General features: G+C 45.2%; 1 protein-coding gene across 1 annotated transcript; it reads left to right on the top strand.

Moving 5' to 3' along the window:
- Positions 1 to 2,509: 2,509 nt before the first annotated feature.
- LOC139480498 (protogenin-like) lies at positions 2,510 to 23,311 on the top strand. Its single transcript, XM_071263588.1, has 15 exons — positions 2,510 to 2,582; positions 4,076 to 4,351; positions 5,527 to 5,659; positions 7,684 to 7,853; positions 8,725 to 8,864; positions 9,363 to 9,516; positions 11,885 to 11,958; positions 12,112 to 12,319; positions 12,917 to 13,056; positions 14,785 to 14,959; positions 15,752 to 15,919; positions 16,527 to 16,679; positions 17,134 to 17,221; positions 20,832 to 20,880; positions 22,280 to 23,311. Exons 1-15 carry the CDS (start codon positions 2,510 to 2,512, stop codon positions 23,309 to 23,311), a joined length of 3,033 nt encoding a protein of 1,010 aa, XP_071119689.1.
- The last annotated feature ends 639 nt before the right edge of the window (positions 23,312 to 23,950 follow it).

Raw genomic sequence — 23,950 nt, 5'->3', positions numbered from 1 at the left:
CCCTGTCACAACTGGCATATCAACGGCTTATTCGAAATATTAATTGTAGAAACGTCGTTGAGAGACTAACGTATGTCGTATACAGTCCTCATATTTGATAAAAAAAAAAGAGTAAATACGTCAACTGGGAATTCAACTGGATGTTACCTTCCTTATATCAGCTAACAGCCCTGTTTGTGAAAATATGTACTAGACATAAGATTTAAAGACTAATAAAATCAATTGTAAGACCGCATAGACCATAAAACCGAATTAAATATGTCTTGGTATCATCTCTTGTGTATTAGATGATGGTAATGACCTGAAATGTTTTAACGTTAGATTAGGAAGGAGAGACATTAAAGTGTTTTATAATACTTGGGAACATGAGCAATAAGATGTACCAACATAAACATGCATGGAATAGAATAGGGAAAATGGTGAAAACAAACTGAAAAGGATTTTAATACAAAATTATTGAATTAAATAACTTGCCTGAACACAAGGGGTACCCAAACTTGTTTGACAGTTATTCGGGTGTTGTAGACTGTCGAATGGGACTCATGTGTGTACGTAGGGTACACATATCTTTTGCAAGTTTTGGTACAAATACACTTTCTCTTTTTGTGTTGATATGATTTCTATTTTCGTACATGATATGATTTCATTTTTATCTTCGGCTGCTCTGTTTATATATGTTGGAGTACTTGTCTGTTCCTCATAAATTGACATTGCTGCCTCGGTATTGCATCTCTTGACTACAGGAGATCTACAGCATATAGCGGATCTAACTGCAATTCTTGTTTTAACCAAGCCCGGGTTTGACATTCCACTAACAGGATTCGGGTTGATTGCAAGATATGCATACCTCGTCATAGTGATTGTTGTGAATTCCTCAAAGTTTTGTTTGTTGTTTAACGCCGCACTTAGCAATATTTCAGCTATATGACGGCGGTCTGTAAATAATCGAGTCAGGACCAGACAATCCAGTGATTGACATCATGTGCATCGATCTACGCAATTGGGATACAGTGACATGCATCAACCAGGTCAGCGAACCTGACCACCCGATCCCGGTAGTCGCCTCTTACGACAAGCGCTGTCGCCCTTTTACGCCAAGAATGGGTTGTTGAAGATCTGTTCTATCCCGGATCTTCACGGGTCCATTGACGCAGGGATTTGCGTAAAGTCATTCCGACAGCATACAATGCCTACTCAATGTCTCCTCAAAGTAATATAGTACGGTACTTAGAGTACATGTGAGATTATACTCAGGTTAGGGAGATGTTTAATCTATATAATGTGTTATTATTCTACCTCACAATGTATTTAATGACATGAATGCAAAACAAACTCAACGGTTGAAAGGTTTCATTATAAAAACTACCCTTTGTCTTGCCTAATAAAACAACTGCAACCCGACACAGATCAAACGCAACTTACAAACACAATCATAATCTGGTTAATCTCTATCACTCAACGAGTTGGAGTAGCTTACTCTGCCCACAGTATGACAGTATTGGGCAGCTCAGTAATTAGGAGGTAAGACCAGGCAGGTACACTGGTCACACTTGACTGGTCTGTCCGATGATTAGGTCGTCTGACAATAGCAAGTACAGCAAGATTGTTGTTCCTTTTATAGGACCGATTAGTTTTATGACCACGGGCCTCGGCACTTAAAACGCATCCCTACTTTTACACTCAGACAAAATATTCTGTAGTTGAAAATATTTGAAAAATTCAAATGCTGCTTCAAGATAATGTACAGTTGACAAGCAACTCTCCATTCCTGAAAAATAATGGAGCGTTCAAACAATAGAATGACGTCACAGATGTGTTTTAAGCCATGACCAGGGAGACACAACTCTCACAGGAACATGACTACCTGCACATGCCTTAACAACATAGATAAAAACGATCTCAAATTCGAGCAAGTTTCCAAATGTATTTCATCATGCGATCGCCTAGCCTGGAAGGTTATCAGACACCCGTAATCAGTGATGTCAGTGAAGCAGTCTTTCCTGACTAACATGTGTTTTGTTCTCTACTGAGACAGAAGACGTTCCTGATTGTTTCAACGCTGATTTTTTACTAGATCTACATACAAACTACTAACTTCATGTTTGTTTATTTAGGAGATACAGTTCTCAGTGAAGGGCTAGGTTACCCATAGACTTAACCGCACTAAATTGAAGTTGCGCAAATCGCATAGAAAACAAACGGCCGTCTGTTTGTGGGGCGGTGGGGCAGTCTTGTGGTTAAAGCGTTCGCTCGTCACGCCGAATACCCGGGTTTAATTCTCCACATGGGTTCAGGGCGTGAAGCCCATATTTGGTGTCCACAGCCATGATGTTCCGGACTAATAGCGGCCTAAAACTCAAAACAATCACTTATTTGTTTGTGTGCGTCATCCTTCCCAAACATTTCTCGCTCTCATGTATGGTTTTGTGTCGCCTTCAGGTCGCAGTCGCCACTGGCCGACATCTTTGTCTTGGTCACCGAGGACGTCCATGTGATCCGCCACGTCGTCATGTTGGCCCTGTCGCTGTTATTTTTCATCCTGTTTTCGAGGTCAAGGTCATTTCTCCCCAACAGATATGGAGGTATATGTATATATTTTTAGAAGGGTGGGTGGGGGTGGGGGTGGGGGTGTGTGGGGTGGTGTGTGTGTGTGTAGTGGGGTAGGTAGGCCCGTTTATGGTGTTCCCTGCCTTGATATTGCTGGAATATTGCCAAAAGCAGCGTACTCACTCATTAACTGAACAATTGATCCCAACCCCCGGACTGTGGACACAATACCTTCTTTTTTGTTCTCCTCCATGGCATAATTTGTAATGATGTTGATATGTTATTAATGTCTTTTGAAAATACAAATATGTTTTTGTTATATTTTTTCCAAGTAAGGGTAAATGCCGCTTAATGAGCATTTCAAATCACAGTCAACAACTGTTTCAGTCATATCACAGTGGGACAAGTGGAGTCAATAGCCTTGTCCAAGGAAAGGACACAGTTATTTGCATGACATTGCATCTTGAAATGGAAGGTTTGAAATGATTTTCAATGTCTATAATGCTCACGTCTCGATGTCAAAGATTATTGCTTTGCTCACGAAATACTCCGTATTGATGAGGATGGCCATATTGCGGTCGGGGCCATTTTGAGGATGAGTTGAGATTTGTTTTCAAGCAGATGGAGGCTGTGTTTTTAATCAAAAAAGGGTCAAGTGGTATATCACATATATGTAAGTTCAAGGGTATATCACAGATATGTAAGGTCAAGGGCATATCACAGATATGTAAGTTAAAGGGTATATCACAGATATGTAAGTTCAAAGGGTATGTCACAGTTACGTAAGGTCAAGGGTATATCACAGATATGTAAGTTCAAGGGCATATCACAGATATGTTAAATTCAAGGGTATATCACAGATATGTATGGTCAAGGGCATATCACATATATGTTAGTTCACAGGGTATGTCACAGATATGTAAGTTCAAAGGGTATGTCAGAGTTACGTAAGGTCAAGGGTATATCACAGATATGTAACTGTGTTCAAGGGCATATCACAGATATGTAAGGTCAAGGGTATAGCAAGGATATGTCAGGTCAGGGGTATATCAAGGATATGTAAGGTCAAGGGTATATCAAGGATATGTAAGGTCAAGGGTATATCAAGGATATGTAAGGTCAAGGGCATATCAAGGATATATAAGGTCAAAGGGTATATCACAAATATGTACTGTCAAGGAGTATGTCACAGATATGTACGGTCAAGGGGTATGTCACAGATATGTAAGGTCAAGGGTATGTCACAGATACGTAAGGTCAAGGGTATATCACAGATATGTAAGGTCAACGGTATATCAAGGATATGTAAGGTCAAAGGGTATATCACAGATATGTACGGTCAATGGGTATGTCACAGATATGTACGGTCAAGGGGTATGTCACAGATATGTACGGTCAAGGGGTATGTCACAGATATGTACGGTCAATGGGTATGTCACAGATATGTACGGTCAATGGTTATGTCACAGATATGTAAGATCACAGTTAGCGGTGCCAGTTGATCATCTCTTCAATATTTGTGTTCCAGAACTGCAAGCAGCCAACATTGATCCAGCATTTATGGGGGAGACGGTGTTGTTTACATGCGTCATCACAGACGACAGTTTGCCTGTCAACTCCTCCGCTATCTGGATCCGACGCTCAAAATCCAACACCTCTGTCGGTAGCGTTGTGAACCGGACGGCGACGTCGGCAACGATAGAGGTGAAGGTGATGTCTCTCTCTGACGCTGGCGTCTACTACTGCACCCTGACCATCCCGGGCGAGCATCTTGACGTCACTTTTGTTATCGTTGCTGTAGAATGTGAGTAATGGTTATATAAACCGACACAGACAATATACCAAGTGTCTAAATGACCTGTATATCTATACTACTCGACTTTTAACAGGGATATTCTGAATATCTTGGTAGAGAGTGAAATTCGCTCATTGCTTGGAGGTGAGGTGAAATGTGGCTTAACGTCGCGGCCAAGATTATTGCATTTATGTAGCGACGTGCATGTGTGTGTGTGAGTGTGTGTGTGTGTGTGTGTGTGTGTGTGTGTATGTGTGTGTGGCTGCTTGTACAAGTCCGGACTGATGCCGATTTATAGTGCTAGCTCCCTGAGATACCATGCCGCAGTTTAACATGAATGCCCCACTCAGACACAGTATACTGACTCCGAGCCGACCAGTCCTTGTTTTAGCCCCTTAATGCCGAGCGCCAGACAGGGTAACAACAAGTACTATCTTTTGGTATGACGCGACCGGGGATCGAACCTCGGACCTTCCGCTATCCGGGCGGACGCTCTACCACTAGACCACGGAGGCGGTCAGTACCGAAATAAAGCATCATGTCTCCTATTCTCTGAGTTTCGCCACAGTGTGAACTATCTCAGTGTTCACCTATGGAACGGTATCTATTGGTCCATTTCAGCTCAAGGTAATGCCTAATCTGGAATGATGAAAAAATGCTAATACCGTATTCGACGTAATAAGCGCTCAGGGTGCTCTCAAAATTAGAAATAGGGGGCTCTTCTTAGAATATTACTTTGAGTTGAAAGATTAATTTCGTGGTTAATGCTGACAGCCTGAAATGTTTATGTACGACAGACATATGTTTTGCCAGAATTTAATTGCCCATAATTAAGGGTGCATATAGCACTCGAGTGCGTATTATACGCGACAAAATAAATCTTGTGTACATTGATCAATCGGAAGGGGTGCTAATTGGGATTGTTCACTAGCCAATATATTAGCAAATATCACCGTGGGCGCTTATTAGAGCGGGGCGCTTATTACGTCGAATACGGTACTGTTTCCTGAGGAAACGGTTGCAAACTGTTTTGACCTTTGATCTCAGCACCATAACCGTGGGTTTCACCAAAGTGGAAGTCGAAGAGCTTTTCACAAAAAACATTACGTTGACACGTCGTGGCATGGCTGAAATACTTATAAAATCGGCGTCATATACTCACCCACCCACTCACTCTCTTGCAGACCCTCTTGCCCCAGTCACGGACCTTAACTGCACGGTGTCCCCGGGGAGTACCAAACTGGAGTGTGAATACACCCTGCCCCGCCCCTACCTGTACCCTGATGCCATCGTTGGATGCGTGTTCTACCACCCAAGGTGAGATAACCACGTGTACCATTGCGTTAGGGCTGTTCTCGGTCGTGGGTAGGCCCGACTTCCATTCCCCATAATACGTTAAAGAAGGTTTACCATTAACCTGTCATTAAACCGAACATGTCTGATAATATGAGATTTAAAATTTGGCAATAATGAAAGCAACTACCATCTGAAGTTTACTGAGAAAACAATATGTGAAATGCTGGACTTCCTCATTGATATCATGTATGTAAAAGTTTGGGGTAAGACATTTAAGGGCACTAAAAAGGTCCCCGACAGGTGGCCCAGTCGGCTAAGGCGCCGCAATTCGCTCTGCAGAGTTGCGTCCCTTGTGCAGGCCAGAAATCTATGATTGTGGGTTCGAATCCTGGTTCGCCCCGATTATGTTTCTAGGTTTGTCAGCACCATACCCGTGCTCATGGGTTTCACCGAAGTGGTAAACGTCTGAGAACTGCATCACTTTAGGCTTTCCTCCCACATTAAGCTGACACGCCGTGATATAACTGGAATACTGTTAAAAGCGGCCTTAAACCCGACTCAGTCGCCTTTTACGGCAAGCATGTGTTGCTGAAGACCTATTCTACCCCGGACTCTTCACGGGTCCAACCTCGTCTGTGTCATGTTTAGATCTATGCATAAAGATTCAGTGACAATACACTCTCCGCAAGACTGTATGACAAGAGGGATGACTTTTGCTTTCTAATATTAACAATCATCGTTCCGTTTATGTCGGACCACCTCCGTCGTCTAGTGGTAGAGCTCCACTCGGAGAGCGGAAGGTCGTGGGTTCGATCCCTGACTGCGTCATACCAAAAGACGTTTAAAGATGGTACTTGTTGTTACCCTGTCTGGCGCTCGGCATTAAGAGGCTAAAACAAGGACTGGTCGGCTCGGAGTCAGTATACTGTGTCTGAGTGGGGTATTCATGTTAAACTGCGGCATGGTATCTCAGTGAGCTATAAATCGGCATCAGTCCGGACTAGTACAAGCAGCCACACGCACGCACGCACGCATGCACGCACGCACGCACGCACGCACGCACGCACGCACACACACACACACACACACACACACACGGGGGCGGTCGGGGAGCCTAGTGATTAAAGCGTTCGCTCGTCACGCCGAAGACCCGGGTTCGATTCCCGACATGGGTACTATGTGTGAAGCCCATTTCTGGTGTCCCCCGCTGTGATATTGCTGGAATATTGCTAAAAGCGGTGTAAAACCAAACTCACTCACTCACTCACTCACTTACACACAAGATGTTTGATCAAGGCTGCAACACTCAAGGATTTAGTGAAGCTTTCAAACAATTTATTGGAAGACATGTGAAGAACATTTCCAAAAGTTATTTCCGATGCAATTTTCTATTTTGATTTGTACCATATGTTCGCGGTTTTGTTAGGTTAAGAATTGCCTTGCCTTTGCATGTGTTTGTGGTTGGTGTCACCGCGGGGGCAGGATACGCTCACATGGTACCATCACTATTCTTAAACCATATGTGCATTAGTTAGTCGGAATCGTGCAATCGACTCTAATTTTCGGCTTATATTTATTGACACTTTAATAGAAAGTAGAATAATTAATAGAAAGATTACAGTTACAATGTTTAGCCATATCATTACGAACCCGTGAAGATCTGGAGTAGAATAGGTCTTCAGCATCAGATGCTTTCTGTGAAAGGCGACTTTGCTTGTCGTAAGAGGCGACTAACGGGATCGGGTGGTCAGGCTCGCTGACTTGGTTTGATGCATGTCATCGTGTCCCAATTGCGTGGATCGATGCTCATCATGCCAGTCACTGGATTGTCATGGTCCAGACTCGATTATTTACAGACCGCCGTCATATAGCTTGAATATTGCTGAGTGCGACGTTAAACAACAAACAAACAAACAAACAAACATATCACTACGTTTGTTCCAGAACTCAATGTGGAATCTGCCCTTAGTTAGAAAGTGTCTACAGCAAGGGTTTCATCATCAGAATCACATAGCGTTGTATAACTTTTCATATTGGGCTTTCAGGAATTACACAGAGTTACAAAACATTTGCTACAATGGCACCGACAGAAACTTTTCTTTGTCAGAGGGACACGATCTGTTTACGGACTACATTTTTGAAATTCGGCTACAGTACAACGGAAGAAAAGTGGCCAAGATGTCGAAGAATTTTTCTGTTGCTCCAATGGAAGTGGGTAGGTATAGCCGAAATGCTCTTAGAAACACGACATACATATGCAAACATGGTCATTCTACCATATGGTTGTCTTTCAAGGTCAACGCGACTACTTGCATAGTTTCAACATACTTGTAAATATCTTTTGACCCAATCTCATTAAAATCAGACCTCAGTTCTCGCTACCGCTAAACAAAGATCTGAGGACGGGGTCACGTCAGATCGACCTTTCATCCGACCAATCAGAGCATGGCTTCCCAGATTATGAACGCGACAGTCGGAATGTCATTTCTGATCATGCAGCCTCGAAAACTTTAACTCCGAACGATAGTTCCGGTTTTAACGACTGTATCCATACAATCCAGACCATCTATTTGCCATTCCAGAATGTTCTTTTGTTCAGGTTTCAAATTTGTAAATTTGTCAAAATGCGTTTCGAAGCGTAGTCGCCAATTTGAAATTAGTGCCGTAAAGCACGAGAAAGCTGCCTTCTGATTGGTCATTCCATTGGTCAGTCAAATTTCGCGCAAGGTTGGTCTGACGTGACCCGTAATGGGATATCCTCAGATCTTTGTTGAGCGGTAGCGAGAACTAAGATCTGATTTTAATGAGATTGCTTTTGACCCAGTAGCATTTGATAGTCACCAAGCTTGCCATGCATGCCTTCTAAGGGAAGGTCTGTAGTTGAGGGTAAGGTCAAGGTCGCCAGAATTGAAAAAGACAATGATCTAGGAGAAGGTTTGGATAAAGTTTGCTTCATTGCTAAAATATAACGACATATGCGTGTATTTCTTTATTCATGCGCCGGTACCCCAGGTTGTGGATCGGTCTCCCTGGGGATACCGCGGTATCGAGTGTGTTACCAAATACCTTGGTTTCTTGATTTGTAGTCATCCCACCGCCAGTCGAAAATGTTCGTGCCAGGGAAAGGAGGGCCACACGTCTCCAGTTGTCGTGGAAAGACCTCGATGTTTACATTGCATACATATACCGGGTCACGTACACTGCTGTGTGGGGAAACGAGAAACAGGTGGACCCGGAGGCCGGAAGCAGGCTTTTTCCAAAATATATTCAAAAATAATTGAAAACAAATGCGAGTTATGTATTTTTCTCATCACTATTGGCTTCTGAATGCATAAGAAAAATCTAATGTATAACATTTTTGAACAATGTTTCGAGTGATTGTTTTATTTTATTGTTTTTAAAATTCGATTGTTTATGGCAGAATGGGACATTATGTGCATTGGATTGTAATAAAATGGAGACTACTCCAGTCTAGTGAAACAACATCAATTAAATTCTATGTTACCCCTCTCAACAATACCTGTGATCCACGTTTAAAATGTAAAAACATGACTGACTTCTAATCTTCAAAACTAAAACACTGACGCAAACAATCATTATTTAAATGTGTATTTATACCCATAGACGCAAAAAATATTCATGTAGTAAGACTTATATTCATAAATCAGAATCGTTTATCCCCATGTGAGTTTGGATTCATGATAGCTACAATCTTCTATCTCAGATTTCCACAGTGCAGACAAACTCAACCACTATCCTCCTGCGGGAACTGAGTCCATTCACCAACTACTCGGTCTTAGTTCAAGGCCGAGAACGTCATCTGCTGGCAGGATACTGGAGCCAGGGAGACCCGGTCACTGTCAGGACGCTGGACGATGGTAGGTTGAGGGTCAAGGTGACGGTGGTAGGTGTGGTTGAGGGTCAAGGTGACGGTGTTAGGTGTGGTTGAGGGTCAAGGTGACGGCTGTAGGTGTGGTTGAGGGTCAAGTTGACAGTGTTAGGTGTGGTTGAGGGTCAAGGTGACGGCGGTAGGTGTGGTTGAGGGTCAAGGTGACGGTGTTAGGTGTGGTTGAGGGTCAAGGTGGCGGAGGTAGGTGTGGTTGAGGGTAAAGGTGAAGGTGACGGAGGTAGGTCTGATTGTGAGTCAAGCTGACGGTATGAGGTGTGATTGTGAGTCAAGGTGACGGCGGTATTTGTGATTGATGGTCAAGGTGACGGCGGTAGGTTTGGTTGTGAGTCAAGGTGACGGCGGTATTTATGATTGAGGGTCAAGGTGACGGTGTTAGGTGTGGTTGAGGGTCAAGGTGACGGTGCTAGGTGTGGTTGTGAGTCAAGGTGACGGCGGTATTTATGATTGAGGGTCAAGGTGACGGTGTTAGGTGTGGTTGAGGGTCAAGGTGACGGTGCTAGGTGTGGTTGTTAGTCAAGGTGACGGCGGTATTTATGATTGAGGGTCAAGGTGACGGTGTTAGGTGTGGTTGAGGGTCAAGGTGACGGTGTTAGGTGTGGTTGTGAGTCACGGTGACGGCGGTAGGTGTGGTTGTGAGTCAAGGTGACGGCGGTAGGTGTGGTTGTGAGTCAAGGTGACGGCGGTATTTATGATTGAGGGTCAAGGTGACGGTGTTAGGTGTGGTTGAGGGTCAAGGTGACGGTGTTAGGTGTGGTTGTGAGTCAAGGTGACGGCGGTAGGTGTGGTTGTGAGTCAAGGTGACGGCGGTAGGTGTGGTTGTGAGTCAAGTGACGGCGGTAGGTGTGGTTGTGAGTCAAGGTGACGGCGGTAGGTGTGGTTGTGAGTCAAGTGACGGCGGTAGGTGTGGTTGTGAGTCAAGTGACGGCGGTAGGTGTGGTTGTGAGTCAAGGTGACGGCGGTAGGTGTGGTTGTGAGTCAAGGTGACGGCGGTAGGTGTGGTTGTGAGTCAAGTGACGGCGGTAGGTGTGGTTGTGAGTCAAGGTGACGGCGGTAGGTGTGGCTGTGAGTCAAGTGACGGCGGTAGGTGTGGTTGTGAGTCAAGTGACGGTGTTAGGTGTGATTGTGAGTCAAGGTGACGGCGGTAGGTGTGGTTGTGAGTCAAGTGACGGCGGTAGGTGTGGTTGTGAGTCAAGGTGACGGCGGTAGGTGTGGTTGTGAGTCAAGGTGACGGCGGTAGGTGTGGTTGTGAGTCAAGTGACGGCGGTAAGTGTGGTTGTGAGTCAAGGTGACGGCGGTAGGTGTGGTTGTGAGTCAAGTGACGGCGGTAGGTGTGGTTGTGAGTCAAGTGACGGTGTTAGGTGTGGTTGTGAGTCAAGGTGACGGCGGTAGGTGTGGTTGTGAGTCAAGGTGACGGCGGTAGGTGTGGTTGTGAGTCAAGGTGACGGCGGTAGGTGTGGTTGTGAGTCAAGGTGACGGCGGTAGGTGTGGTTGTGAGTCAAGTGACGGCGGTAGGTGTGGTTGTGAGTTAAGGTGACGGCGGTAGGTGTGATTGTGAGTCAAGGTGACGGCGGTAGGTGTGGTTGTGAGTCAAGTGACGGCGGTAGGTGTGGTTGTGAGTCAAGGTGACGGCGGTAGGTGTGGTTGTGAGTCAAGGTGACGGCGGTAGGTGTGGTTGTGAGTCAAGGTGACGGCGGTAGGTGTGGTTGTGAGTCAAGGTGACGGCGGTAGGTGTGGTTGTGAGTCAAGTGACGGCGGTAGGTGTGGTTGTGAGTCAAGGTGACGGCGGTAGGTGTGGTTGTGAGTCAAGGTGACTGCGGTAGGCGTGGTTGTGAGTCAAGGTGACGGCGGTAGGTGTGGTTGTGAGTCAAGGTGACGGCGGTAGGTGTGGTTGTGAGTCAAGGTGACGGCGGTAGGCGTGGTTGTGAGTCAAGGTGACGGCGGTAAGTGTGGTTGTGAGTCAAGGTGACGGCGGTAGGCGTGGTTGTGAGTCAAGGTGACGGCGGTATTTGTCATTGAGGGTCAAGGTGACGGCGGTATTTGTGATTGATGGTCAAGGTGACGGCGGTATTTGTGATTGAGGGTCAGGGTGACGGCGGTAGGCGTGATTGTGAGTCAAGGTGACGGCGGTAGGCGTGATCGAGGGTCAAGGTGACAGAGGTAGGTGTGATTGAGAGTCAAGCGGCCGTCGGTAGGTCTGCTTGAGAGACATGGTGACGACAGAATGTATGATTGTCAAGACGTTGATTGCTGGTATTTGAGCGGAGTCTACACTAGTTGATGGATTTGGTGGGTTGATTTCCATTCCCAATAATTTTTGTTTTTGTCTTCACTTTCAGTTCCAGGGAGCGCACCACGGGTGTCACCTGCCGTGTCTAGAACTGATGGAGGGAGTGTTGTCGTGTACTGGCAGGTAGATACCAGGGCCTCGTTCAGCAAAGTGATCATCACAAACATAAGAATTTACAAAATTCTCCAAAAAAACATTTAATCGTGTCACCATTTGGGGAGTTTGATAGGAACAAGGTGTATGGGGTCACTAAAATTGACATAAATATGTCTACAGCCTCTATCGCCTAAGGAGGAGAATGGGGAGATGCAAGGCTACCGCATCCAGTGTGGAGATGAGGGGGAGAGACATGTTGGTCCCGGGGCGTTTTCAGAGACGCTGGACACCCCCACTGACCGGCGTGGACTGTGGTGTGACGTGTACGCGGTCAACAGCGTCGGAAGGTCGCCCTCGTCATCTCTATATATACCATCACGGAGGTCAGGTAAGAACACGTGGTATCTGTATACACCATCACGGAGGTCAGGTTAGACCTCGTGGTCTCTGTATACACCATCACGGAGGTCAGGTTAGACCACATGGTCTCTGTATACACCATCACGGAGGTCAGGTTAGACCTCGTGGTCTCTGTACCATAGCCTATATCAATGGGTCTTCAGCAACCCATGCTTGCCGTAAAAGGCAACTATACTTGTTGTAAGAGGCGACTAACGGGATCGGATGATCAGGCTCGCTGACTTGGTTGATGCATGTCATCAATCCCAATTGCTCGGATCGATGCTTATGATGTCAATAACTGGATTGTCTGGTCCAGTCGATTATTTACAGACCATCGTCATACAGCAGGAATCTTGTTGAGTGTTGCTTTAAACAACAACAAAGAAAGCAACAAACAAACAATAATTACTGATAGTTTTCAATGGCAATCTTCCACTGCGACTATTGTTGAAGAGGTGGGTGGTCAGTACAGCACACATATGTAAAGTACAGCACGCCACTGTAAAGTACAGCACGCCACTGTAACGTACAGCACGCGGTATCCCCAGTGAATGTATCTACATGTAGGGTTGTTGTATTGCAGAGCTGACCCCCCGGGACTTCTGGGTGGTGGGTGAGGAGGGGGACACCAACATCACTTTCTTCTGGGACGCTGTTGGTCGGGAACAGCACAACTGTGCAGCGTATTGGTGTCAAGCAGCAGACCAGTCCGACATATGCCAGGTAAGCAACACAACCTGACACAATAACACAACACAGGGTGACAATGTTAATTTGCTCATCACAAAATATTGTGCATATATTCTTCTCTTCACTTGGTTGTAGTCACTCCAGCTTGATAACGGTGCACACCACTGTAAAGTACAGCACACCACTGTACAGTACAGCACACATATATAAAGTACAGCACACCACTGTAAAGTACAGCACGCCACTGTAAAGTACAGCACACATATGTAAAGTACAGCAGATATATATAAAGTACAGCACACCACTGTAAAGTACAGCACACCACCATAAAGTGCAGCACACCACTGTAAAGTACAGCACACCACTGTAAAGTACAGCACACATATGTAAAGTACAGCACACCACTGTACAGTACAGCACACATATATAAAGTACAGCAAACCACTGTAAAGTACAGCACGCCACTGTAAAGTACAGCACACATATGTAAAGTACAGCAGATATATATAAAGTACAGCACACCACTGTAAAGTACAGCACACCACCATAAAGTGCAGCACACCACTGTAAAGTACAGCACACCACTGTAAAGTACAGCACGCCACTGTAAAGTACAGCACACCACTGTAAAGTACAGCACACCACTGTGCAGTACAGCACACATATGTAAAGTACAGCACACCACTGTAAAGTACAGCACACCACTGTAAAGTACAGCACGCCACTGTAAAGTATAGCACACATATGTAAAGTACAGCACACCACTGTAAAGTACAGCACACCACTGTAACGTACAGCACGCCACTGTAAAGTACAGCACACCACTGTAAAGTACAGCACACATATGTAAAGTACAGCACACCACTGTAAAGTACAGCACACCACTGTAACGTACAGCACGCCACTGTAAAGTACAGCACACATATGTAAAGTACAGCAGATATATATAAAGTACAGCACACCACTGTAAAGTACAGCACACATATGTAAAGTACAGCAGATATATGTAAAGTACAGCACACCACTGTAAAGTACAGCACACCACTGTAACGTACAGCACACCACTGCAAAGTACAGCACATATGTAAAGTACAGCACACCACTGTAAAGTACAGCACACATATTTTAAAGTACAGCACACCACTGTAAAGTACAGTACACCACTGTAAAGTACAGCACACCACTGTAACGTAAAGCACGCCACTGTAAAGTACAGCACACCACTGTAAAGTACAGCACACATATGTAAAGTACAGCACGTCACTGTAAAGTACAGCACACATATGTAAAGTACAGCACGCCACTGTAAAGTACAGCACACATATGTAAAGTACAACACACATATGTAAAGTACAGCACACATATGTAAAGTACAGCACACATATGTAAAGTACAGCACATCACTGTAAAGTACAACACACATATGTTAAGTACAGCACAGCACTGTAAAGTACAGCACATCACTGTAAAGCACAGCACACCACTGTAAAGTACAGCACACATATGTAAAGTACACCACACATATGTAAAGTACAACACACATATGTAAAGTACAGCACACCACTGTAAAGTACAGCACACCACTGTAAAGTACACCATAGCACTGTAAAGTACAGCACAAGTCAACACAATGATATATCCTTGGCTAGCAGATGTACCTCATGTGTCTTTGCCTGAAAACAGTGCAGTTTAAACATATCTACGGAGAAGCATTTTAGGCGTGCAGGTCCAGTGTTTGTATTGGAGGTGTTCAACTTTCAGACCCCTGTCCAGTGGGAGACCGTGACATGTGACCAACAGAGCCTGACCCTCGATACCGGTCACGTGATAACTGACCAACGCCTTATGGTGGGCTCCTCAGAAGAGTTGTCTACCCCTGGAGGTCTGAATTGGAGCCCTATCAAGTGGCAGTATTGTATCTACGCTCCATACAAAGGTAGGGTATTTTATGATAATTGTATTTTCTTGTCAAATACATTTGTTTTAAAATTTAAAATTTCTTGAGTGGAACAGTCCCGCTGGTCATAAAAGACTGCTTGAGTTAATGTCCTATTTGATATGCATTGGGTGTCCGGTAGGATGAGTTGTTAACCTTCTAGCGCCTAACAGGCAGCTTGGGTTGTATACTCCCCAGGAAGCTGAAAACGATTCTTGAGTGCACACTGAGGGATTGCCTGGGGTAATAACAGAGATTTGAGCATGCCCCTGGTGTGGAAATATCCGCATAGCCTAGTATTATAATTTATCAAAAGGGGTCCTCATCCACCACAGAACCGCCCAGCTGGAAGCCGCACTGACGGGAGAGTCGCAACGCCAGTGACGTCATTAGGCGGCTGGCGACGTTGACGAGTGCACTGGTGCTCGTGGTGGTCATTTTCTCGCTGCTCATTTGGGTCGGTCGGGTAGCCTAGTGGTTAAAGCGTTCGCTCGTCACGCCGAAGACCCGGGTTCGATTCCCGACATGGGTAGTACTATACAATGTGTGAAGCCGACTCCGTGTCCCCCGCCGTGATATTGCTGGAATATTGCTAAATGCGGCGTAAAACCATACTCACTCACTCTGCTCATTACTGTGTACAGTGAACTTGCGACCACCATGTTCCTTGAGACGCCATATGGATATGTCGCCCAATATACCCGTATCAAATACTTCACCATCGAATAACTATTTCTTATTTGTCCGTCAGTTTATAGAGTGGCATGACTTGTTTCATACATACCGTTGCAGTCCCTCCCGTCCCCGATGAATTCCGACTGTCCCCGAATCAGCCCCCACTGGGTGTACACGTGGTGTGGAGACCCCCCGACTGTCGACAGAAAACCGCCCACATCACCAACTACATCGTCTCCTATTGTCTGGTACCTACGGCTGCAGGCAACTGCTCAGGAGAACTTTGTGTGGTATTCAGGAACTGTTCAGGTGAGCTTTGTATGGTGTTCAGGAACTGTTCAGGTGAGCTTTGTGTGCCGTTAAGGAACTGTCCAGGTGACTTTTGTGTTGAGTTCAGGAACAGTTCAGGTGAGCTTTAGGTGGCGTTCAGGAACAGTTCAGGTGAGCTTTGTGTGGCGCTCAGTAACTGTTCAGGTGACTTTTGTGTTGAGTTCAGGAACAGTTCAGGTGAGCTTTGGGTGGCGTTCAGGAACAGCTCAGGTGAGCTTTGGGTGGCGTTCAGGGACTGTTCAGGTGAGCTTTGCGTGGTGTTCAGGAATTGATCAGGTGAGCTTTGTGTGGCGTTTAGGAACTGTTCAGATGACCTTTGTGTGGCGTTCAGGTGAGCTTTGTATGACTTTGTTATGATGAAGATGTTTACAGTCTGCATGGTGCTGGAACAAAGCATCATTATCTAGACGAATTTTGGATTGGAACCCACGGTCAGCATGCTGACTATGGCATGGATAATTGTCGCACCTCCATATGATGTGGCATCATAAAGAACTGGGTCACAGAACCTATCTGGTGTTATTAATAATTGTGTTTCATAACGGTGTGAAACCCTTCACAGGGTCGAGTGGGACCAGAGTGGTGGACGGAGATGCGGTCAGCTACCTCATCAGCGACCTTGAACCTGGAGCTGATTACAAGGTCAACATCCGGGCGGTGTCCCAGGTCCTCCAAGGTCCTTGGAGTACTCCTGTCATAGGACGAGTCGAGGACGGTAAGACTACCCTGTGATACTGCGATGCTTAATTAAATACTACCATTTGTCTTTGACAAAGACGACAATGTGTTAAACGCGTTCTTTTTCGGGAGTAGTGAGTTAGCCCTAAAGGTTTAAAAGCCATAGCCTGTGACGCCGAGCATTTATGCAACGACACAAACTCTAACGCTCTCACCCACTTACCACATCAATGAGGGTACACATATAAGGGTAAACCAGTTTAGTCTTATTCTTACCTAAGAACACAGTTTATGTCAAAATATTTGGTATTTTAGTATTAAGAATCACGGCTCTCACCTATAATAAGCGGATTAACTTTTCAAATTATTTTCAACTCGAATTGTAAGTAATGCATTAAGTAATTACGTTCACTTTTTCTGAATATTAAATCTTCAGTTCACTTAGTTCAAAGGAAAATTGATCAAATCTTGTATCTTTGATTTTGTTACAGCAGCAAATCCTCTGAAGATAATACTGGCTGTCACCGGTTGTTTTATAGTCGTCCTCGTCACCTCTTCATGTTTCATCGTCGTTAAGAGGTAAAGTTTCTCAGATGTATTTACAAGTTGGGAGCCAATGAGAACATGCCACGTTCTAGTAACAACTGGGGGCACGAGTGGCCCAGTCGTCTAAGGCGCCGCGATTCGCTGTGCAGAGTTGCGTCCATTGGGCACGCCAGACACCTATGATTGTGGGTTCGAATCCCGGTTCGCCCCAATTATGTTTCTAGGTTTGTCAGCACCATACCCGTGCTCGTGGGTTTCAACGAAGTGGTAAACGTCCGAGACCTGCATCACTTCGGGCTTTCCCCCCACATTAAGCTGACACGCCGCGATATAACTGGAATGCTGTTAAAAGCGGCGTTAAACCCAACTCACTCACTCACTCTAGTAACAACTTGTATATTGTTTGAAACGACGTTTCAGGGCTACCTCTTCATTGGGTGAATACTGAGCAAGACAAAATTTGGACATTTGTCTCATCGATGTTTTATCATAACAGGTTACTTGACAAAACCCATACCTGGCACTAGGAAACAGAGAGACAAGCAGTCTGTTACAACACGTGCAACATGTAGGAGGGCGTTATCCCTCTGCAACGGGGCGTCATGCACCTGTATTTGCACATAGGGTAGAACATGATTGTCGGGTAGCGTACCCCATTCAAATTGCCATTAAGCATGATGAGTTGTGTAGTCCAGTTCTGATGCGACCTTTCTCTTACATTTCCACCCCCGGAGAACGGAAGGTCCGGGGTTCGATCCCCGGCCGCGTCATACCAAAAGACGTTAAAAGATGGTACTTGTTGTTACCCTGTCTGGCGCTCGGCATTAAGGGGCTAAAACAAGGACTGGTCGGCTCGGAGTCAGTATACTGTGTCTGAGTGGGGTATTCATGTTAAACTGCGGCATGGTATCTCAGGGAGCTAGCACTATAAATCGGCATCAGTCCGGACTAGTACAAGCAGCCACACAAACACACACACACACGTGCAAGCACGTCGCTATATAAGTGCAATAATCTTGGACGCGACGTTAAACCCAATTTCACCACACGTCACCTCACATTTCCACTCCAAACTGACGACGTTGAAAGCAAGCGTCGCTAAATCGTTCTCCTTGACGCTTGTAGACCCTTGCACGACCATCAGAGCTGTCCAGATGAAACCTGGGCCCACAAAGCGATCTTAGCGCTAAGATGACCGTAACTCCCATACTTTAACATAGGCTTACAATAGTCTTAGCGCTAAGATCGCTTTGTGCAAGTTGGTCCTGGACTCACATGTGGACAGTATGTTGTCCCAGTCTTGTCTTCTGATCCTCAGATGCTCTCTACACCAAACTAGGCGTGCCTGACGGTGACATGGCAGTAATATTGGGCGTACCGCACGACCTGGGCTCCCAGGCCCGGTTGCCACTATTTGGTGTCAACCGAGGAATTGTCCGAGCTGATAATTCCGTAGATGCACCAACCGAATATGGCTGTCTTGTTGACGTGACGTCACACATAGACGACCGGCCCGTGGCAAGTCATGAGTGTGGCAAACAACCAAATTGAGCGCCGTGCATGAATATGCACGTGCAAATTGTGAATCACGACCTTAAAGTCGACGAAATGTCTTCATGAACATGTTCAGAAAGAAGCATTATTTAGTTACAGAATAAATTTTATTGAACTCTACATGAAGCATAGTTTCTTTCTTCCGTGAGTATACATGCTGTTATGTTTACACAATGTTTGATTTACTTTGATGCTTTATTTGATTTAAGTTTGTGCTTTGATGCTTAATGGTGCACTCGGCAACATTGCAGCTGCCTGTAAATACTGTAAAACAGGAATTTAATGAGACATGAAAATAATGCGAGCTCTTGATTTTAGACATAAATGTGCATTTTAAAAATGCGAGTGCCCATACCCTTTCCTAAAAGTTAATGCGCTGAATTTATGTTCTGTGTTATTTTAATCAATGTAACCTACGTAAATAAAAGCCTTACCTGAAAATGCTTCGTTTGTTTCAAATGACGTTTTGAGCAGGAACTCGCATTCTTCGCATTAATATTCTGCTCGCATTAATTTCCTGTTTTACAGTACCTGAGTGTAGACATTCCAATATCCCCAGCTATTCCCAGCTAACTATCCCCAGCAGTATCAATATTGGTGGTATTCATCCAGGCCATCAAATGTATACGAGCCTCTGGAGGGAATGTTCACACTTCCAACAAAGTGACCGTCATCGCCATAGTTTTGAGAAATGAACGACTCATGGTCGTTGTGTATCGTACAATAAAACACTGCGGGGAATATAAACCATAAGGGGCTCATCCCGAGTGCTTTACTCCCTGCATTGTTTTATTGTACGATAAAAACGACCACGAGTCGTTTATTGCTTATATGAGATATCAAAATTATCTACAGCCTATTTACGGATGTTAAAAAAATGTACAAGCTTAAAAAAAAATTACCCAAATTTTAACAATGATGGTTCCCTGAATAGAATCCGACCTCGGAAATGTCCATTTTACGAACAGGTGGGTTAAGTTTGGTATTTCCCACATATTTCCACCATCCTCACGTCGATTATCTGTACCTTTTCTCCAAATACCGATTGTCATATCTCTCCCACTTTGGGCGTCCATCGTTCGGCCACTGCGTTTATCTGCGTAGCTCAGCTACATATATCGGGAACAACTTCCTAGCCTTCCCTGTCTAAAATAACGTCGTCCAATATATGATGTCATCATCCAATCTCCAGAAATGACGTCATGATAGAACAATATGTTTATCGTGAAATAAACCACGATTTGTTCTTCATCGTTCTTTCTGATTTATCACGTCGCGATCTTATATTTAAGAAATAAGACGAGTCGGAGTTCAATAAAACACTGCAGGGAGAATAAACCATGATCGGCGTAGCAGTTAAGTGTTTTATTGGACGATAAAACGACCACGAGTCGTTTATTTCTAATATGAGATATCAACGTCATGTACGGCCTATTTAAGGATGTTGATAAAATGTACAAGCTTTGAAAATATTTACCTAATGGGACGTCATGACAGAACAGTATTTTATCGTGAAATATATCACGCTTCGTTCTTGTTCTTTACGATTTATCGCGTAGCTTTCTTATATAATCGCATACAGTCTGCATCTTGTTGTGGCAAATGTTCTGGACATTTTGTCAAATGGCAGCTGTCAATTTCCAAATAGACTAGTGGTGGCTTATCAAATTGGAACAAATAGTGAGAAACAATTCTGGGCCTTGGCACTTTGCACTGGCGTATTGTTACCTGAATGTACACTGCCTCAGTACATCCCCTTCAACCCGTGAAGATCCGGGGTAGAATAGGTCTTCAGCAACCCATGCTTGGCGTAAAAGGCGACTATGCTTGTCGTATAAGGTGATTAACGGGATCGGGTGGTCAGGCTCACTGACTTGCTTGATGTATGTCATCAATCCCAATTGCGTGGATCGATGTTCATGATATCAATAACTGGATTGTCTGGTCCAGATTCGATTATTTACAGACCGCTGTCATATAGCTGGAATAATGCCGAGTGCGGCGTTAAACACCGAACCAACCAATATCCTCTTCATTTCAGGCCCAAGTATCAAGCTTTTCCTGAATGCATCAACTGTTTCAATTTCAGGGCAAGATCTTCATGGACGAAAGGACATACGTATTGGTACCCGCCGCTTGTAAGTGCACGTACATGTCTGTGAACATAAAGATGACAATTGTCTGCATCATCAACAGAGACAGTTATTCCGGAAACGAATATTTAATGTATAAAGAGGTTGTTACGGGATGGATGTAGCAGCTTGTACGTACACTATATTATGTATATAACGTGTGGTATTTATTATTAACATTGAGAGGGTTTCTGTTGTATAACTAATTGTTATTATTTCCCGAATACTTCATAAATGGCATGGAATGTTTATTGATTGTCATTAATATATTGGGCGTTGCTTTGATATTGGAGGTCTTTAACTATTGTATGTATCACAGGCATCGATGCACAGGTTAGCTGACTGTAAAAGTCCGGTTCCCGAGGCAAGGGAGTTAACTGACTGTAAAAGTCCGGTTCCCGAGGCAAGGGTGTTAACTGACTGTAAAAGTCTAGTTCCCGAGACAAGGGAGTTAACTGACTGTAAAAGTCTAGTTCCCGAGGCAAGGGAGTTAACTGACCGTAAAAGTCTAGTTCCCGAGGCAAGGGAGTTAACTGACCGTAAAAGTCTAGTTCCCGAGGCAAGGGAGTTAACTGACAGTAAAAGTCTAGTTCCCGAGGCAAGGGAGTTAACTAACTGTAAAAGTCCAGTTCCCGAGGCAAGGGAGTTAACTGACTGTAAAAGTCTAGTTCCCGAGGCAAGGGAGTTAACTGACTATCAAAGTATGGTATCATGGAGTTCTTTTTTCGCTGGACTAACGGGTCTGTGCATAATCCAATCAAATCCCCTGACGAAATCGATCAGATTTCGGACGAAATGCCAAGCATGTGTAGCGTCATCTGGACGTCGACAGATATTTTCCAAATCTTTCCATGTTTTTAATCAAGGTGCTCAAACGGTTAGATGACTTTTACGAGGTAAGACCCGTTTTATTACCAAAAATATAATTGTTATTAATCAGATATGAGAGGTGGAGTTTGATTGGTCAGTAGGAGGGACATAGAAGGGACGTAACTCGTAATAGACACTGGTGGCGCTACGATCGAGCCACGGAATTCCAGCCTAGTTCGGCAAGGGTGGTAGCTGGACTTTTGTAGTCAGTTAACTCCCTTGCTTCGGGAAGATGTGTACGAATGGGTGTAGTCTGTAGACCTGCATACACATGCAAGCAGGTAGGGTGGAGAGTTGAGCAGGTGGTTATCGGGGTGTAGTCCTGGGTGGAGGCTGGGGCAGGCCCGCGTGTTGGCACATACAAGAATGAACACGGGGGATACAGGGGCATGGGTGTCAATATGGACGTGTATGTCGGTAACAGCGCCAGAATCAGCAGGGCGACTGAAGAAATGTTTGTCTTTTACGCTGATTTTCCTGCAAGTTGTATATTTGTGATCTATCATCTTTGACAGAAAAGGATTCTGTGTTGCAGGCACCTGATGAAGCACGGGTACTTCTGAATGACCACGGCCCATGTTCCAGAGTAGATCCCGGTCAGGTGGTAGAGGAGGTCACTGAGGACGGAGGACCTGTTCGTGTGGTACAGGAGGTCACTGAGGACGGAGGACCTGTTCATGTGGTACAGGAGGTCACTGAGGACGGAGGACCTGTTCATGTGGTACAGGAGGTCACTGAGGACGGAGGGCCTGTTCATGTGGTACAGGAGGTCACTGAGGACGGGGGGCCTGTTCATGGGGTACAGGAGGTCACTGAGGACGGAGGACCTGTTCATGTGGTACAGGAGGTCACTGAGGACGGAGGACCTGTTCATGTGGTACAGGAGGTCACTGAGGACGGGGGGCCTGTTCATGGGGTACAGGAGGTCACTGAGGACGGAGGACCTGTTCATGTGGTACAGGAGGTCACTGAGGACGGAGGAGATCATATGGTCATTGATGGTGACGGAGGACCAGGTTATGTTATAGGGGAGGTCACTGAGGACAACGGAGGACCAGGTCATGTTATAGGGGAGGTCACTGAGGACAACGGAGGACCAGGTCATGTTATAGGGGAGGTCACTGGGGACAACGGAGGACCAGGTCATGTTATAGGGGAGGTCACTGAGGACAACGGAGGACAATGTCATGTGATAGGGGAGGACATTGGGGACAACGGAGGACCAGGTCATGTTAAAGGGGAGGTCACTGAGGACAACGGAGGACCAGGTCATGTTAAAGGGGAGGTCACTGAGGACAACGGAGGACCAGGACATGTGATAGAGGAGGTCATTGTGGACAAAGGAGGAGCAGGTCATCTGGTAGGGGAGGTAAGAAATGGTGGGAAAGGCACTGTTGGAGAGTCAGAACCCCAGACTCCAAATGGCACAAGTATGCATCTTCAAAATGACCATGTATCAGCTAACAATAGTGAGTATGTCTTTGACATGACTGATTCCAAGAAATCATCAGCACATAGCATCCAGTCCTACTCCATGGTGACACTCAGGGAGCAGGCAGGATGTTAAAGATGGCGGATCTGGGGAAGGTACTGTGATGGAGTGTACGGGTATAACAACAAGGATTTCGGTACTCCGACTTGGGCAGTGCATGTTATGTTGGTGACATCACCAAGAATCCAGTAACACCAGTGCAGTGGCCTGGTGACTGTGACCACCCTTGGGTCCAAGCTCCTTCCCAGCGTGTAACACCTTCGTTACACTCTCGGTAACATCGCTGCCACCAGTTTGGGCGCGACCAAACAAAGAAAGTAATTTAGCAGGGGTAAGTGTATTCGGCGTCCCGACAGTTGTCACTTGTTTGTAAACATAACGGCCATTCGGTTGCGAGTTCAACTCCAAGCATGGTTAGGGTCACCTATCACAATGGGGAGATTTGACTGGTGGCAGCGATAGTATAGAGAGCTCCACGAACGGGCTATCGCTGTGAGGAGCTTGCCTTGGGCCAGACAAAGGTAGATATTTCTACAGATCAATGCTATCAGGAAGCCACTCAGGACCGGAATGTCATATCAGTTCTACAGTCCAACTCCAAAATGGCTTAAAACATCACAATAGACTAATTATGCTAGATTAAGAAGCCTTAAATATATACATACACTAACTTTCGTTTTTGTAATCCTATATATCAGGGGGCACAGGTGGTCC

Source organism: Haliotis cracherodii, unplaced genomic scaffold (assembly GCF_022045235.1).
Source record: "Haliotis cracherodii isolate W230 unplaced genomic scaffold, xgHalCrac1.p SCAF_4, whole genome shotgun sequence".
NCBI lineage: Eukaryota > Metazoa > Mollusca > Gastropoda > Lepetellida > Haliotidae > Haliotis > Haliotis cracherodii.
Note: the sequence above shows the minus strand (reverse complement) of the source record. Positions and strands in the feature narration are given on the sequence as shown.

Bases quoted from the DNA above. Each gene is read 5' to 3' on its own strand.
- LOC139480498 (XM_071263588.1), top strand. From the start codon at position 2,510: ATGTTGGCCCTGTCGCTGTTATTTTTCATCCTGTTTTCGAGGTCAAGG. The intron at 4,352-5,526 runs GTGAGTAATGGT...ACTCTCTTGCAG, and splicing joins TGTTATCGTTGCTGTAGAAT to ACCCTCTTGCCCCAGTCACG. The intron at 5,660-7,683 runs GTGAGATAACCA...TTGGGCTTTCAG, and splicing joins TGCGTGTTCTACCACCCAAG to GAATTACACAGAGTTACAAA.